Raw genomic sequence first — 14,382 nt, forward strand, 5'->3', positions numbered from 1 at the left:
ACACCAGAGACCGTCAGGGAAGCTACAAGAGCTCCCTATCCCAGAATGGAAGTGGGAAATGATCACTATGGATTTTGTGACTGGGTTGCCTCGTACCACGCGAGGATATGATTCGATATGGGTAATTGTAGACCTCTTGACCAAATCAGCTCACTTCTTACCTGTAAAGACTACATACTCTGTGGCACAGTATGCCCGGCTCTATATTCGAGAAATAGTCAGATTGCATGGAGTTCCGGCTTCCATAATATCTGACAGAGGGCCCAAGTTCACTTCTCGGTTTTGGAGAAAGTTGCAGGAGGCACTTGGCACACAGTTGAACTTCAGTACGGCTTTCCACCCTCAGATAGACGGACAGTCCGAAAGGACAATCCAAACACTGGAAGACATGCTTCGCATGAGTGTTTTGGATTTCGGAGGTCAATGGGATGAGCAGCTAGCTTTGGTGGAATTTGCCTACAACAACAGTTACCATTCCAGCATAGGGATGGCACCCTATGAGGCACTATATGGAAGAAAGTGTAGGTCTCCTCTGTGTTGGACAAAAATGGGGGAAGCGAAGGTGCATGATGTAGACCTAGTGTTGTACACTTCAGAGGTAGTTTCTTTAATCAGGGAACGACTGAAAACAGCTTTCAGTAGGCAGAAGAGTTATGCAGACCCCAGACGAAGGGATGTGGAGTTTGCAGTGGGCGACTATGTATTTCTGAAGGTTTCTCCAATGAAGGGAGTCATGAGATTTGGAAAGAAGGGCAAGTTGGCACCTCAGTATATTGGACCTTTTGAGGTTACGGATAGAGTTGGAGCAGTTGCCTACCGGTTGGAGCTACCACCCAACCTTTCTCACATTCATCCCGTGTTTCACATCTCCATGCTCAGGAAATACATTCCCGATCCTTCTCATGTAATCGCAAATGATGTGATAGAGCTAAAGGAGAACTTGACATTTGAGGAGCAGCCTGTAGCCATAGTGGACTACCAAGTGAGACAGCTGAGATCCAAACAGATCCCTATGGTTAAGGTTTTGTAAAGGAGTCAGTCAGTGGAAGAGTGCACCTGGGAGTCAGAACGGGACATGCGTAGCAAGTACCCTTATATGTTCAATGTATAATCATGTACTTTATTCTGCCTTGTGTAAAATTCGAGGACGAATTTTCTGTAAGGGGGGAAGAATGTAACACCCCTGATTTTTTTATATATTATTATTGGGCTTCGTGTAGGTATCCTCAATTCGCGGAAACGCGGTTGTCCGGATCGTGAATTTCCGGCGAACAGACCGACTACGGAAAAGTCTCCGAATTGGATCGAGGTTTTGGCTACCCCACCATTGTCATGCATCCCGAGCGCGTTCCCGAAGTCGGAATCGGCAAAGGTAAACCCGAACCTTGCTTTTTCGTAATTTTCTAGTGCTTAAATCCATAAAATATTCGTGGTAGCTTAGAAAATTACGATTCTTTTTGCAATAGCTTAGTAATATTTCTAAGGACCGCGGGGCAGAGTTTTATAATTTTTAGAGCTTATTTGAGCAGTTTTTGCAAAAATGATCAATTATAAGGACTAAATTGAAATTTTACATATTGTGATGGATGATTGATTTGGTGGGCCCAGGAGGGGCTGTGTGATATGATTGAGTTGTGGACATATGGATTGTGAATATAGAAGTGTGTTTTGAGCCCTTTTGCAGGTTGGGTAGGTCCTAGATATAGGGGAGACTCTGCCGGATTTTCGGCACGACTTAGGACGTATTGGTCTTTTTCTTTGTTTGTATTGAGTCAAATTTATTAAATGATTGTAATAAAATTGTCAGGTGAGCCGGGACAGCCTTCTTCCTCCGCCTAGCCGCCTCAGTGACCATCGTCAAGTCTGTGAGTAGAATATTAATTTTAATTGTAATTTCGATATTATTATATGTTCAAGCATGCCCATGCATCACTTATATGCATATATTTATATAGTTAAACTCTAGGCACGATTTATGTTGCATTCATAACTGTTGATGTGCCATGGATGTTGTTGTGGTAATTTGGAGCAGTGTGCGTGCGTTGGCGTGCGTGTGATGTGGTGTGGACTATGGATAGGACGGGGTAGTCACGGCTTGAGTAATTCGCTAGGACCCTCGATTTGGTTATTAAGTGGAAGTCCGAGCTTGAGTAATTCGCTGGCACCAGGTTGGATTTAAGAGAGTCAGATAGGGATCACCCCATATGTTATGATTGATACTACAGGGTGTGTGAGTGCTCCAAATTACCTTTTTGATGTTATGATATGAAAATGTTGTTGATGTTGCATTTCACTCTACAGGGTGCATTAGTTTTAGATAGTTATAGGGATTATGGTTAAAATTGATATTTTACTCTCTGAGTCGAACGCTCACTCCTGTTCAAAAATTTGTACAGGCCACAGGAGGATATTTTATTCTAGGTTAACCTGCTTTTCTACTTCGCAGGTTGTTTATCAATATTTGTGTAATTTTATTTACTCCTAGAATTTTCGCATGTGTTAGCAGTAATTATTTGAATTTGGTCTGTAATATTATTATCATGTTGGACCTGTAAACTTAATATTCTATGTCTGTTTTGATGGATTGGATGAGGGAGCTGAGCTCCCATTTATTATTATGTTGATGAGTATGTGGAGGGTGAGCTGAGCTCCCCAATTGACTATATATTGTGTTTACAGGTCGGGTGAGTCGAAAACTCCCCGTTGGTAAGTCCATTTTATGGCCGGACTCTGTCCGTTTGTTTTCTTGAAATTGGGCCCAATGGGCCTTAGAATTGGGTAAATGAACAGTTAGGCTTACTACGGCCTCGGGGGCTTTAGGCTGACCCAGGTCCTAGTGCCGGTCCGGCCCATAGGTTGAGTCGTGACAATAATATATTAATTTGATAATTGTATATTTAATTTAATAATAAAATAAATAATATAATATAATAAATTTATAATTTTATATTTATTTCAATAATAAAAGAAATTATATAATATATACTCTTATTGATCATTTCACATATCAACAGCAACAGCTAAATATAATTTTATCAAATACTTAATATAAATCAGCTATCATCCGCTACTAGTTATCAGCTATTAGTTAACAGTTATCAGCTATATTTAACAGTTAAATCAAACAGGCCCTAAATCATATCGCGGCGGCAAACATAATTCATTAAAGTCTCTTATCAATGGAATAACTCACATCTTAAATTACAAGCTAAGCTAGTTGAATAATTAGCGTTATAGAAATTTACAAATCTAAACAAATTAAATTATTGAAGAATCTGGAATTTCCACCAAGTTTGGTATCAATCCAACAAACCCATATGTCAACGCTTTCACATAATTAAACAAATTTTATTTTCTCTGCCTTTCTCAATCATGCAACTGCTTTGGTATTATTAAATTAAAACTATATAATTAAATTATTAAACAATGTTTGCCTCTCATATGGATATGGTGGCCTTGTTAAAAACAGATGAACTGATGCACTGCAGGATATAAATTCATAAACACACATTTTTTTTTATTAAACTTAAATATTATTTAAATAAGGTATTTGAATTTTTAAATAAAATATTTTATTAAATAATTTAAAATATTATAAAATTTTGACACTATGATATGAACTTATTTTTTAAAAAAATTAATAAAATTCTTTGGTTTTTAAGCTTTTCAAATGCATCTAAAAAAAGTGAAAATAAACATTTGTAAATTCGACATAACAGGAAGGGTAAAATCGTCATATAAAAAAAGGGGCCAGGCAAAAGTTTATATAGTAGTAGGAGACGAGGAATCAAACTGGCGCTTTTTTATAGTGGAGTCAGTCTCAGAGAGAGAAATTTGTATCTATAAAAATCGAATTCAACTTCCAATTTCACTCACCTTCCACTCCCTCTCCCTCTCCCTCTCCGCTACGATCATCACTTCCCAATTCTCATAAGCAAGTTTCGATTTCTAAAGTTCTTCACTTTATTATTATTATTATTATTATTATTATTTGCTTTAAATTTCAATTTTAGTTAAAATACAAATCTTTCTTCCTGGGTAATTCTCACTTTTCCCTTCTTTATTATACCTTCAATCCCTAGACTTAGTCACTCAGTAATTTATTTTCTCCCTCTTCGTTCTCTTTATTTCAGGGTTTTATCGTTTGAAGAAGATCAAGAATCAACCCAACGAGCACAGGTATTTGTTTGTTGTTTATAAAGCTAATTATTTGCTGGGTTTAAATTAGTTTTGGTTGAGTGGAGTTGGAAGAATAGTTAAGTAGCAATTCATGCTTGCTTGTTCTTGTTGTTATTGGTTTTTTTTTTTTTTTCTTCGTTTGGTTATTTTTAAAAGGACGGTTATATTGGGCTGTGGATTCTTCGTCGTTTCTCGAAATTTAGTGTTTCTCTTATGGATCATTACAAGCATGTTTCGTACAATAGACGCCCTTGGCGTTACAATTTAGGATTTAAAAAGTCTATTTGGAAGGCCTTTTTTTTTTTTTTTAATTAGTTTCAACACTTATTTTGAAGATTTCTGTTCCTGATTTTAACTGCAAATATCTTGTATCATGTATGCCAGATGAGGAAAGGGTTGTTGGCTTAATAGTAAAGGGGAGGAGTATACCTAGAAAAAGTGATTCCCCCTCTTCCAAAACTAAAGAACATATGAAAGGGTTGTTGGAATGTGGAATTGTAATTTATGGCAGTTTTGCAGCTTTTGCTGATCATTTATGCTTTGAGAAATTTCATTCATTCACTTCCTTCTTACGATTTTTTGCTGATCAAGAAAAAATTTCTGTTCTATTTCTTAGATTGTAAACTCAATTTATCATTTTGGTGAGTTGTGCCTCTGCAATTTTCCATTAAAGTTTTCCTTCCAAACCCGTGACCCCACATGAATCATCTTGGGATGTATCAAGTCAATTCCAGTTTATGTTTGTTATTGTTTTAGTTGGTAAGAAGCTTACACCTTTTGATGATTTTATGTTTTCTATTACAAGGCAGTTGAACATTGTGTTCGCTTCTGCTTTTCAATTTTTTTCCTGTACTTTGCACTAGAAGTGGTAGCATAAACAACTTCTTCCAAGCAAGCCAACGCAGGTATGGATCAACGAGGGCATGCACAGGCTTCTGCAGCAGGCGAGGTTGGAAGTACAGCTCCAGTTCCATATGGCATATCATCGTATCAACCTAAGCAGATGATGGGACCTGCTGCCTCTGGATCACTTCAATCTGCTGCTCAGCCATCAGGTGTCGCTGCATCTCAAGCTCAGCACCAACTTGCTTATCAGCATATCCACCAGCAACAGCAAGAGCAACTGCAGCAGCAACTCCAGACTTTTTGGACAAATCAGTACCAAGAAATTGAGCTGGCAACTGATTTTAAGAATCACAGTCTGCCATTGGCTAGGATCAAGAAAATTATGAAGGCAGATGAAGATGTAAGGATGATATCAGCTGAAGCTCCAGTCATATTTGCTAGAGCCTGTGAGATGTTCATTCTGGAATTAACTTTGCGGTCTTGGAATCACACAGGGGAGAACAAAAGGAGGACACTCCAAAAAAATGATATTGCTGCAGCAATTACTAGGACTGAAATTTTTGATTTTCTAGTTGATATCGTGCCAAGAGAGGATTTGAAAGATGAAGTGCTAGCATCGGTCCCAAGAGGGAGTCTTCCGGTTGGAGGCCCAGCTGAAGCTATCCCTTACTATTACATGTCACCTCAGTTTGCACCGCAGGTCGCCGCTCCTGGAATGAGTGTTGGTCAGCCTGTGGTGGATCAAAATCTGTATGGCCAACAGACTCGTCCTTATGTTACACAGCCAATTTGGCCGCAGCAACAGCAGCAGCCACCTTCGGACTCTTGAGCAAACAGTACATTTCCAAGTGGTTAAAAACCTGAGGAGCGCATTGTTCGTCTTAGTTTTTGTTTGGAACTTTGTCTTTTTTTTTTAATGGAAGTTACAACATGCTTCAGGTTAATGGTTTCGATGTTTTCTTTTTGTTAGGTTATATAGCGAAGAACATGGATTCTGCTGTTGTAGATAATTTTGTTGGTCATATAAGATCAAGATTTCGCAGTTCTTTTATGTTCTTCTTCAATTTCACGAGCCCATCTCTGCTTCCCATGCTTCTCGTTATGAAAAATGAAATGGAAGACCGCCCCAACTCCACACCCTTTGTCCACGCTGGGCCTAAAGGAATATCAAAACTAGCCCAACCTGCTCACTCTCCACCCCTAAATGCCCTGAAGCTGTTTACTCGATGCATTAGGTCCAGTGATTCTAGCATTGTTGCAATGAGCAGATCGTATTAGCCAAAATTGCTCCTTCTCTATGATATTTTGGCAATCACCTGAATTAACACTTGAAGAAAATTTATTCTGGACCACAAAATTTATTCAAGTGTGCAGCTTGAACCATCACTACCATTTTAGCATATGGACCATGAAAGAATCCTATGCAGTACAATTTGTGTACAATGTAAAAGGAGTAAAAATATTAAACGCCAGCAGAAATGTTGTATCTGGAAAAGGTCAGTTCATGTGGAATCCTTGTCGATATCAACAGTATCAATAAGCTGGACAAATATCCTCCAAACTGCAGGAAATAAGGAAAATGTTCAGACTTAATTTTCATGTTCTCCAGTAGAAAACCATGTTCATCACTGAAAGTCACAAACCTTCTTCCTAAGTACTCGATGATGTCACCAGTGAGAGTTGATCTTTTCCTATTCTCAAAAGCAAGTGATGCAGCCTTCCTCAATAAAGCAGACCCAGCAATGCACCCTAACACTGTTGGATTTGTTGGTCTGCGCAATTTTAAAGGAATATAAAGTCCTCAAAAATATCTCAAAGCATCAAAGTAGAAACATTCATGGATTGTTAAAGAGACTGGATAGCAGAACCTGATGGTCACATTGCCTTCAGCAGCCAAGATATATTGGCGAGCCCAAGATAAAAATACCGCAACACTGACACCACAAAAAAACGATGCATCATAAATACTCAATTTAAAATGATAACATATTTTGATTCTCAAATCCGAATTCTAGATAGATGCATCAAATTCTGAAAAGTTATTTTCAGAAAAAATGGTGAACAAAATGGTTTAGCTACTAAAAAAGTAAGATTTAGCTTTTTGAAATCATAGCAAAGAACAAGGGAAAGCAATATGAGGGAAACATAACCTGAAAGCCCGGGAAAATTACAGCATTCCAATTAGAACTTATGAATAGAAAAAGAATGGAGAACGACTTACGTTCAAAAATAATAACTGGAATGCTTGTTTCAATTATTTATGTACAATATATATATATATATATATATAAACAATTAACTTACCTTCCTGAAAGGATATCACCTTGACCCCCACAACGCCTAGGTGAACCATAGATGCTCACTGATTTGACTGCATAAATTAACAACGATTAATATCAAAGTAACCATTTGGTTTCTGAAGCCTACAAGAACGTGACTATGCCTCGACTCATTTAATTTGATTCAGAGAGTGGGCTACATGGTAACAGCATCCAAACTAAAAAGTCTAAAGAAAAATCATATCCTGTTTGAGCAAGTAACTTAGAAATTAGCAAGTGGATATCTAAAAGACTAGAAAATGTAAAAACAAACACACATACTTATGTGTGAATCATATTAGTTATTCCATACCTATCTCACCATCAGTAATAAGGTCAGATTTTCCTTTCCGTAAGATGGTTACACCCCCGATCCTGCCCAATAAAGTTATTTTGCATTAGAATGTCAACAAAACCTAGAACTGAACAAGACAGCCTTGTATCAGAGGCAGAACATAGAGTTTTCCAACCACAAACTGTTGAGTCCATTTATATTAAATTTGCTTTACAATGATAGTCAAATAGAATAATGCACATTCAATTTACCTTCTGGAAAGAGAAAGTAATTGCCCCTGAGCATCTTGATCATTTACTTCACAATTTAGAACTTTTTGAACCAAGCGCTTGTATTCATTCACATTTGGGGTTAGAACAGCTAAGGGATAACCACTAACTAGATCAATACTGTTTGTTACAAGAAAGAGTCCATCCTGGAAAAATATCCATTTTATCAGCAGATGACAGAACAATTTACTCACAGTAAAGGGTAAAGATACATAATGGGTGATCACAACATAACAAGATCAAGTGCACATCACTGATTACATACCCCATCTAAAACAATTGGAACATTTGACTGCCTTGCCTGCTTTATAATTTCACTCACACAGTCCTGTAGATAACAAGCAAAAATAAGAGACTTGCAGGATTAAATAGAAAATACAGTGTGGTGGTAAAATTGAAGAGGTGGAACTGATGAAAGAACTTGGATCTGAAACTAAAACTAAACAGCCTAATATACAAAACAAAGGCTCCTGCAATCAAGCATTAACTTATAGCTACATGCCTAGTGCAAAAATCAGAAATTGAGAAATGAAGGGACAACTAATTTTATATATAAATTTGAAACTAAGGCAAGAATAACACACCAGAAGAAATGGGTCCCTTCCAAGGCCAGGACCAACAACAAGACAATCAAATCTCTCCATCCATTTATCAACCTCCGCAACAACCTTTCCTGATATGTATTTTTTGTCCCCATCCCTAAAAGCACGTTTTTTCCACCAGAAAATCACAATTCTGTTCAGCAACAAGCTTTATATAGCACAATGAACAAGTATACACAAAAATTGAGAAGAAAAGAAAATACCCAATACTATAAGACTCTTCCAAAATAGGGTGCACAATCAACTCGGGACTATAGCTTTTGATAACCGGAGCAGCGTCTTTGGTACAGAATACATGGGACAAATCAGCACCCTGGAAAGAAAGAAACGCAATAGGTCAACCCAAATCAGCACCAAAATTAGTCTAAATTCAAAAGGAAAAACTCAATTAAAAAGGGAAGGAGAGCAGGAGGTACTAACAATTTTCAAAGCAGAAATAGCAGCAAAATAAGGGGCACCAGTGTACTCCCGACACCCACCAATAACAGCAATTTTCCCTAAAAAAAAATATATATATATATATATATATATACAAAAACATATAAAGGAAATGGCAATTTACAATTATCAGTAGATTTAATAAGATAATGAACAGCGGGGTCAATTTTCCATGAGCTAACCTGCCTGGCCCTTATGTCTTGTTGGGTCAAGAGTTGGAGTAATTGCTCTCAGGATGTTCTCCGCATCAGCCTCCAAAGGTTTAGTTTCTTGCATTCTGTTCTGAGTGCAGAAATTACTGTGAACTCCACCTCCAAGAGACCTTATCAAGAAGTGCTGCCTTCTCAAAACCGCTGAGGAAGATAAGGTACAATTTCTTGCGCTGCTTAGTGATGTTAGCTGACTCATGCCATGTTTTACGTACATCACCAAACCCACCACCGTCCCTTGAAATATAATAAAAGAAAAATAAAATTTCAAACTTTCTTTGATAGCGGAGTTCAAGAATCACTTATTAACGATAGACATATTCTCTTACCTGTGAAAAATGAGGCCAAGATGAAAGAAATGCCCACTGGATTTTGATCAACTGAAATATGAATGATGGTTTTGGCTTTTGGTACAGAGAAGAAGAGCAGGTAGGTTTCTTTATCTTTGGTCAGCACCGAGGGACGAAAGTCAAAAGCTTTATGAAACGACGTCGGTTGATTGTAAATTATTTTTGGATAAATTATAGAGCTATATAAATATAATTGTGAGGGTGTACAGGGCAGAGAATAAGGAAGAGAATGAACCCAGAGACGAGGCTGAACGCGATAAGATCAGGGATAGTGGTGATTGGCGCCTTAGCTTTCGGCTATCTAACTCTCGAGATTGGTTTCAAGCCCTTTCTCTTAAAAGCTCAACAGCACCACCAACAAGAAGAAGCTGTCCGTGCAGAAAATACCCAAAACCATGACCCCCAGTAATTCCCAGGTTAGCTTCGTGTTCCTTTCGATACAATGCTTAAGCTATTTAATTTGTAATATTTGGCGATTTAAATGTGTAGGAAGTGAAAAGTTATGAACTTTACATTACAATGATTTTCTGTATGAATTGTTGGTTTTATGTGGTTTAGATTGTTGTAATAATCGAAGCATTTCTTTTTAATCTACTTCTTGATAAACAAAGAATCAACTCCTGTCATTTCTTGTGCAAGTCTAATTTTTGAGATTAAGTTAGATTTTCTTTTTGATTGTTATACCATGAGCCTAAGTTAGATTTGGATTGTGTCACATTGGATTCCCTATGGAATATTATAGATCAAGGTTCTGAGTTTAACAAAAGATTTTGTGATAGATTGATAGTTGTGAAAATAGACGAGATGATGATGAAGAAAATTGGTGGGAGCTTTGGGATCGAAGGCGAAGAATGGCTGTGGCTCAAGTTCTTTGTCATGTTGTACATGCCATCTGTATGCTCCTTGTGTATTACCACACACAATGTGATGAGCCTGTAATGTTACCGAAAGACAGAAAGCGAAAGGCCCGTACATGGGAGAGGAAATTTAAGAGCATCAAGGATGCTATTAATGATGTTGCAGAGGCAATCAGGGAGGGAAATGCTATTATTGAGAGAGCTAGACAGCATGTTTACTCAGAGAGAGAAGTTTATGCAGAACTTGTGAAGATAGGAGTTGAGCGGCACTTAAGATACACAGCCTACACTTTCCTTACTCAAGATCCTGCAAGGGTAAGAGCCTTTTTTGGCTTCCCAGTCAATGAGCGCAAGGATTTTTTGCTCCAGATGATGTATGATCCTCGGGATCGGTAATGGATTCATGAGTCAGTTGATGTTAATTGGAAGTGCTTTTTGCCACTCTTAGATGTTTCTTTAGGCTTTTATTTCGTTGGTTCATTCTAACCTTAGTGTTTTTCGCTATTTAATGGGCAATGGAACTTACGGTTTGCTATGGAACAACTTAACTGATATGTATGACATTTGTGGAACTTGAAGCTATCTTTAAGGTCATGATTGTTTATTGATTGATTGTCTGGTTTCTTGATTTGACTCTTTGCTTTCCATTACTACATTAAAATCATATAAGCCTCCTGTTTAATCTTTGATAATTTTGGCACTTCATTTGTAGGCTGTGTATACCTTTCTCTAGATGCTCAGGTCTCATATTTTGTTGATTGTTTCACGCATTTGGAACTTAGGCATCTAAAAAAAGGTTATAATTGTAACATAACAGTCAATTGTTCCTTTGTTCATGTCATGTAATTGCAAGGATGAGTACATTTCCTCTATGTTCTTTTATATATATATTCAGAGAAAGATAACACCATTTCTCTTTGGTTCTCTTCTTCTCACCAAGAGTAAATGGATTTAAGAGATTCGTATCTGATTTAAGGGAATTATGCTATGCGTTACTTTGAAGCTGCTGCTGCTGCTTCTTTGGATTTTGATGATGCTCTAGTCCCTTTCCAAACAATAAAACATCTAAGCTAAACGTGGAATCTTGGAATTCCAAGCTACAGACAATTGCACACCCCCAATTCTATCTTACCTCATCAAAGAATGAATCCATTAGATTAGTGAGTATTATATTCATGTTTGGGCATCCCCAAAACAAACTCATTGGTTTGGACATGGCGGGTACGTTATGCTGGCCGTTGCCTGCTGCTGGTGTGTCCCAGAGACGAGCACCATGTGATGCTCTTATCAAGAATTTCTCATTAGTCATCAACCATTCTATGCATCAAATTGTTCCCACACCAACACTTGCTTCTTCTTCTTTATTTTTATTTTTAATAATATTATTATTATTCTGGGTTCACCATTTTTTTTTCCTTTTTAGAGGTAAAATCATATGTACAAGTGATATTTTTAAGCTATAATCTTCCTCCGTTCATGTAAGAATTTCTCATTCAAATCAAAATTTGTTAATTGTATGCAATTGTTTAGAATGCATGTGTTATCATGTATATTTTATTATACTCGGTGTTATCAAGGCGAAAAGGCGACAGTAAGGTTACAGGAAGGCAACACTAAGGCAAAATGAAATCCTATGATTTTAGGCGAAAGACGAGACGAGGTGAGAACTTTTTAAAGCTAGATGTTATAATTTAAATTGTCTAAATTATATATATATATATATACAAAAAGAAAACACAATATGTAAAAAAAATTATAAATTAATTAATTAAAGCAACTCCAAACTCTCAATTCAAACAAATAAAAAATTAAAATATTTAATAATATAATTTTTTTTCAATAATTTGCTCAATTACAATTTAAACAACAATCAAGGGCATCAAATAAGCATATCGCGAGGATATCCATTTAATAATAAAAACATATTACAAGATTCACAATACCCATTTAATAAAAAGTATATCACAATAATACCATTTAATAAGAAAAGCATATCACAATTACAAATTTACAATACCCATTTAATAAAAAAGCACATAACAACAATACCCATTTAATAATAAAAGCATATCACACTAAATATTTAACAAATTTAACAAAAAAAAAAATGAAAGTTCTGGACTGGTAGTAATAGGTTGCACAGCGTGAAGAGATTCAACAGCATAAGAGGAGGAGGAGACAAAAGAAGAAAAAAATTAAAAAGTAAAAAAAATCATCTGATCTGGATTGCTGTGGCGCAGCGTCAGAGTGAAAGGAGAAGAAGGTAGAAGAAGAGTAGAAGAGAGAGGGAAAAGAATGTGAAGATGAGAGAGAGAGAGAGAGAGAGAGAGAGAGAGAAAGAATGGAAGGAAGAAATACCTGGTTTCTTTGCAATCTGCTGTCTATGGCATTAAGGTGAGATAATTTAGGGCTTCTTTTTAATTTATGCTTTTAAAAAAAGTTTTAAAAAATACCGGTCAGTTTGAAGAGGCAGTGCTTTAACGCCCTAGCGCCTCTCACCTCGTTGGTATGGAGCGGCCGACTCATTTCAGGTGCCTCGCCTCGTCTGGCGCCTTTCTTCGAGTTTAACAACTCTGATTGTACTGCATGTGAGAATTTTTTTTTCCCATTTAAAAATTATTACTACTATCAATAACCCATAAAAAGGTATAGTTTAATACTTAGCGTTTAGTATTTATATACATAATAAAATACTATATTTATTTAAAAATTATGTATTTTTATTATTAAAGTTTACTTTCGGTAAGATATATATTAATATTAGAAATTTAATTGAATTTATCATTGTAATTGTAATTATAATTTTAAAATAATTATTTAAATAAGTACTTAAATTAAATGCGAAATTATGATTAATTAAAATATAATTTTGTAACACTTGCAATATTTTTTTTTGTTATCTAATTGCTTGTTAATCCGCTTTCTTTTTAATATTGATATTAGAATTGATATTAGAAATTTTAGTGTGTATATAAATATATATATTTGAATTTTATAATTATGATCAAAATTTTTATTAATTTTAATTTAATTTTAAAAGTTAATTATTTTTATTGTTCAACGTCAATATTGGTTTAAATTAACTAATGTGACATAATTTTGACCATTAATTTATATACATAATAACATTGTATAACGCCCCCTTGAACCACCAAGCTAATCATATGAGTTTTCTTTTCTCTGTTTTGCTAGTTCCTTCTCTAAGGTTGTCGCGTGTGGCGGTATTTTTTTGGCCCCTGCGGACGGAGGAAGGCCACTTTCCCCTTCCCGGTCAGTGGGTCTCCCTCCTTACCAGTGGGAAGGGTTGTATATTAGGTTTTTTATTATCATGGTTGAGGAGCAGGCGTTCATTCGTGAGGGATTTTTTTAAAGCTGCCAATAGATCTTGATTTTGTTTTGCTTTGTCTTTCTCTGTTTTGTTTTGCAAGTTACATATCTAGTGGTGTATGGTGGAGGTGAAGTTGCGCGGTGGATTGAGGGGCGCAGTTCAGAAGGCTGACCCAGAATGGGCAAATGAGAGGCCAAAGAACACCATTGTTATCCTATCCTCTGTTCTTGTTGGTTTTCATCCACTGGAGATTTTTGTTTTAGCCTGGGTTGGACTGCCTTGAGACCTTCGAGATGGGTTTATGAAAAGAAATCTCTCCGAGCATAGTTAGACAAAAATGGTTGCCGATCTGTGTTGATGAGGCTTTTCTGGTGTTTAACTTGAGCAGGCTGTTTGTGTTGAGCCGAAAGATGATGACAGCAATATGGAGCTTCTGCTCCTTGATATGCCAGGTCAGGGTCAACCAAGGTCGAATACCCGGTGTCTCTAGGATTTGCTTTGTCGGCTTAGACCTTGTCTTGGGTGTTGTGCATTTATTACTAATTGTTATCACCTCTTGTGAACTTTTATTTAGTGTTTAAGGTTTTTTAATTTTTATATTAATTAAGAAAATAATTAATTATATATTTTTTATAATTTAATTAAATTATTTTTTTTATTTTATATAATTAAAAGAGATAATAAAATGAAT

General features: G+C 36.3%; 2 protein-coding genes and 1 long non-coding RNA gene across 9 annotated transcripts; 2 read left to right on the top strand and 1 right to left on the bottom strand.

Annotated features, from left to right (window-relative positions):
* Positions 1 to 3,791: 3,791 nt before the first annotated feature.
* On the top strand, positions 3,792 to 6,076 carry LOC110655217 (nuclear transcription factor Y subunit C-9). 7 transcript variants are annotated; one of them, XM_058145058.1, is made up of 4 exons: positions 3,792 to 4,038; positions 4,134 to 4,179; positions 4,796 to 4,938; positions 5,043 to 6,076. In XM_058145058.1, the coding sequence occupies exon 4, from the start codon at positions 5,087 to 5,089 to the stop codon at positions 5,852 to 5,854; it is 768 nt and encodes a 255-aa protein (XP_058001041.1). In that variant the 5' UTR covers positions 3,792 to 4,038; positions 4,134 to 4,179; positions 4,796 to 4,938; positions 5,043 to 5,086; the 3' UTR covers positions 5,855 to 6,076. The 7 variants fall into 7 exon arrangements, with proteins under 7 accessions (XP_058001041.1, XP_058001046.1, XP_058001042.1 ...); XM_058145063.1 differs by having other exon boundaries at positions 5,046 to 6,076; XM_058145059.1 differs by lacking the exon at positions 4,796 to 4,938 and having other exon boundaries at positions 4,985 to 6,076.
* Positions 6,077 to 6,346: 270 nt separating this feature from the next.
* On the bottom strand, positions 6,347 to 9,747 carry LOC110655219 (ATP-dependent (S)-NAD(P)H-hydrate dehydratase). Its single transcript, XM_058145057.1, has 12 exons — positions 9,486 to 9,747; positions 9,130 to 9,393; positions 8,930 to 9,006; positions 8,713 to 8,822; positions 8,492 to 8,606; positions 8,173 to 8,235; positions 7,890 to 8,053; positions 7,657 to 7,718; positions 7,330 to 7,396; positions 6,894 to 6,959; positions 6,669 to 6,797; positions 6,347 to 6,586 (listed from the first exon to the last, which is right to left on the bottom strand). The coding sequence occupies exons 2-12, from the start codon at positions 9,371 to 9,373 to the stop codon at positions 6,559 to 6,561; spliced, it is 1,125 nt and encodes a 374-aa protein (XP_058001040.1). The 5' UTR covers positions 9,374 to 9,393; positions 9,486 to 9,747; the 3' UTR covers positions 6,347 to 6,558.
* A 2,558-nt stretch (positions 9,748 to 12,305) lies between these two features.
* On the top strand, positions 12,306 to 14,264 carry LOC131179127 (uncharacterized). The gene is made up of 2 exons (XR_009148119.1): positions 12,306 to 12,757; positions 13,556 to 14,264. It is a non-coding gene; the product is annotated as an uncharacterized LOC131179127 (long non-coding RNA).
* Positions 14,265 to 14,382: the final 118 nt, after the last annotated feature.

Source organism: Hevea brasiliensis, chromosome 4 (genome assembly GCF_030052815.1).
Source record: "Hevea brasiliensis isolate MT/VB/25A 57/8 chromosome 4, ASM3005281v1, whole genome shotgun sequence".
NCBI classification, from domain to species: domain Eukaryota; kingdom Viridiplantae; phylum Streptophyta; class Magnoliopsida; order Malpighiales; family Euphorbiaceae; genus Hevea; species Hevea brasiliensis.

What these genes read in the sequence shown, in the direction of transcription:
- LOC110655219 (XM_058145057.1), bottom strand. Translation starts at nt 9,373, where the DNA reads ATGTACGTAAAACATGGCATGAGTCAGCTAACATCACTAAGCAGCGCA. An exon ending in TTACTTTCTCTTTCCAGAAG is followed by an intron (nt 7,719 to 7,889) that starts GTAAATTGAATG and finishes TTTATTGGGCAG; the next exon opens with GATCGGGGGTGTAACCATCT. An exon ending in ATCGAGTACTTAGGAAGAAG is followed by an intron (nt 6,587 to 6,668) that starts GTTTGTGACTTT and finishes TATTTCCTGCAG; the next exon opens with TTTGGAGGATATTTGTCCAG.
- LOC110655217 (XM_058145058.1), top strand. Translation starts at nt 5,087, where the DNA reads ATGGATCAACGAGGGCATGCACAGGCTTCTGCAGCAGGCGAGGTTGGA.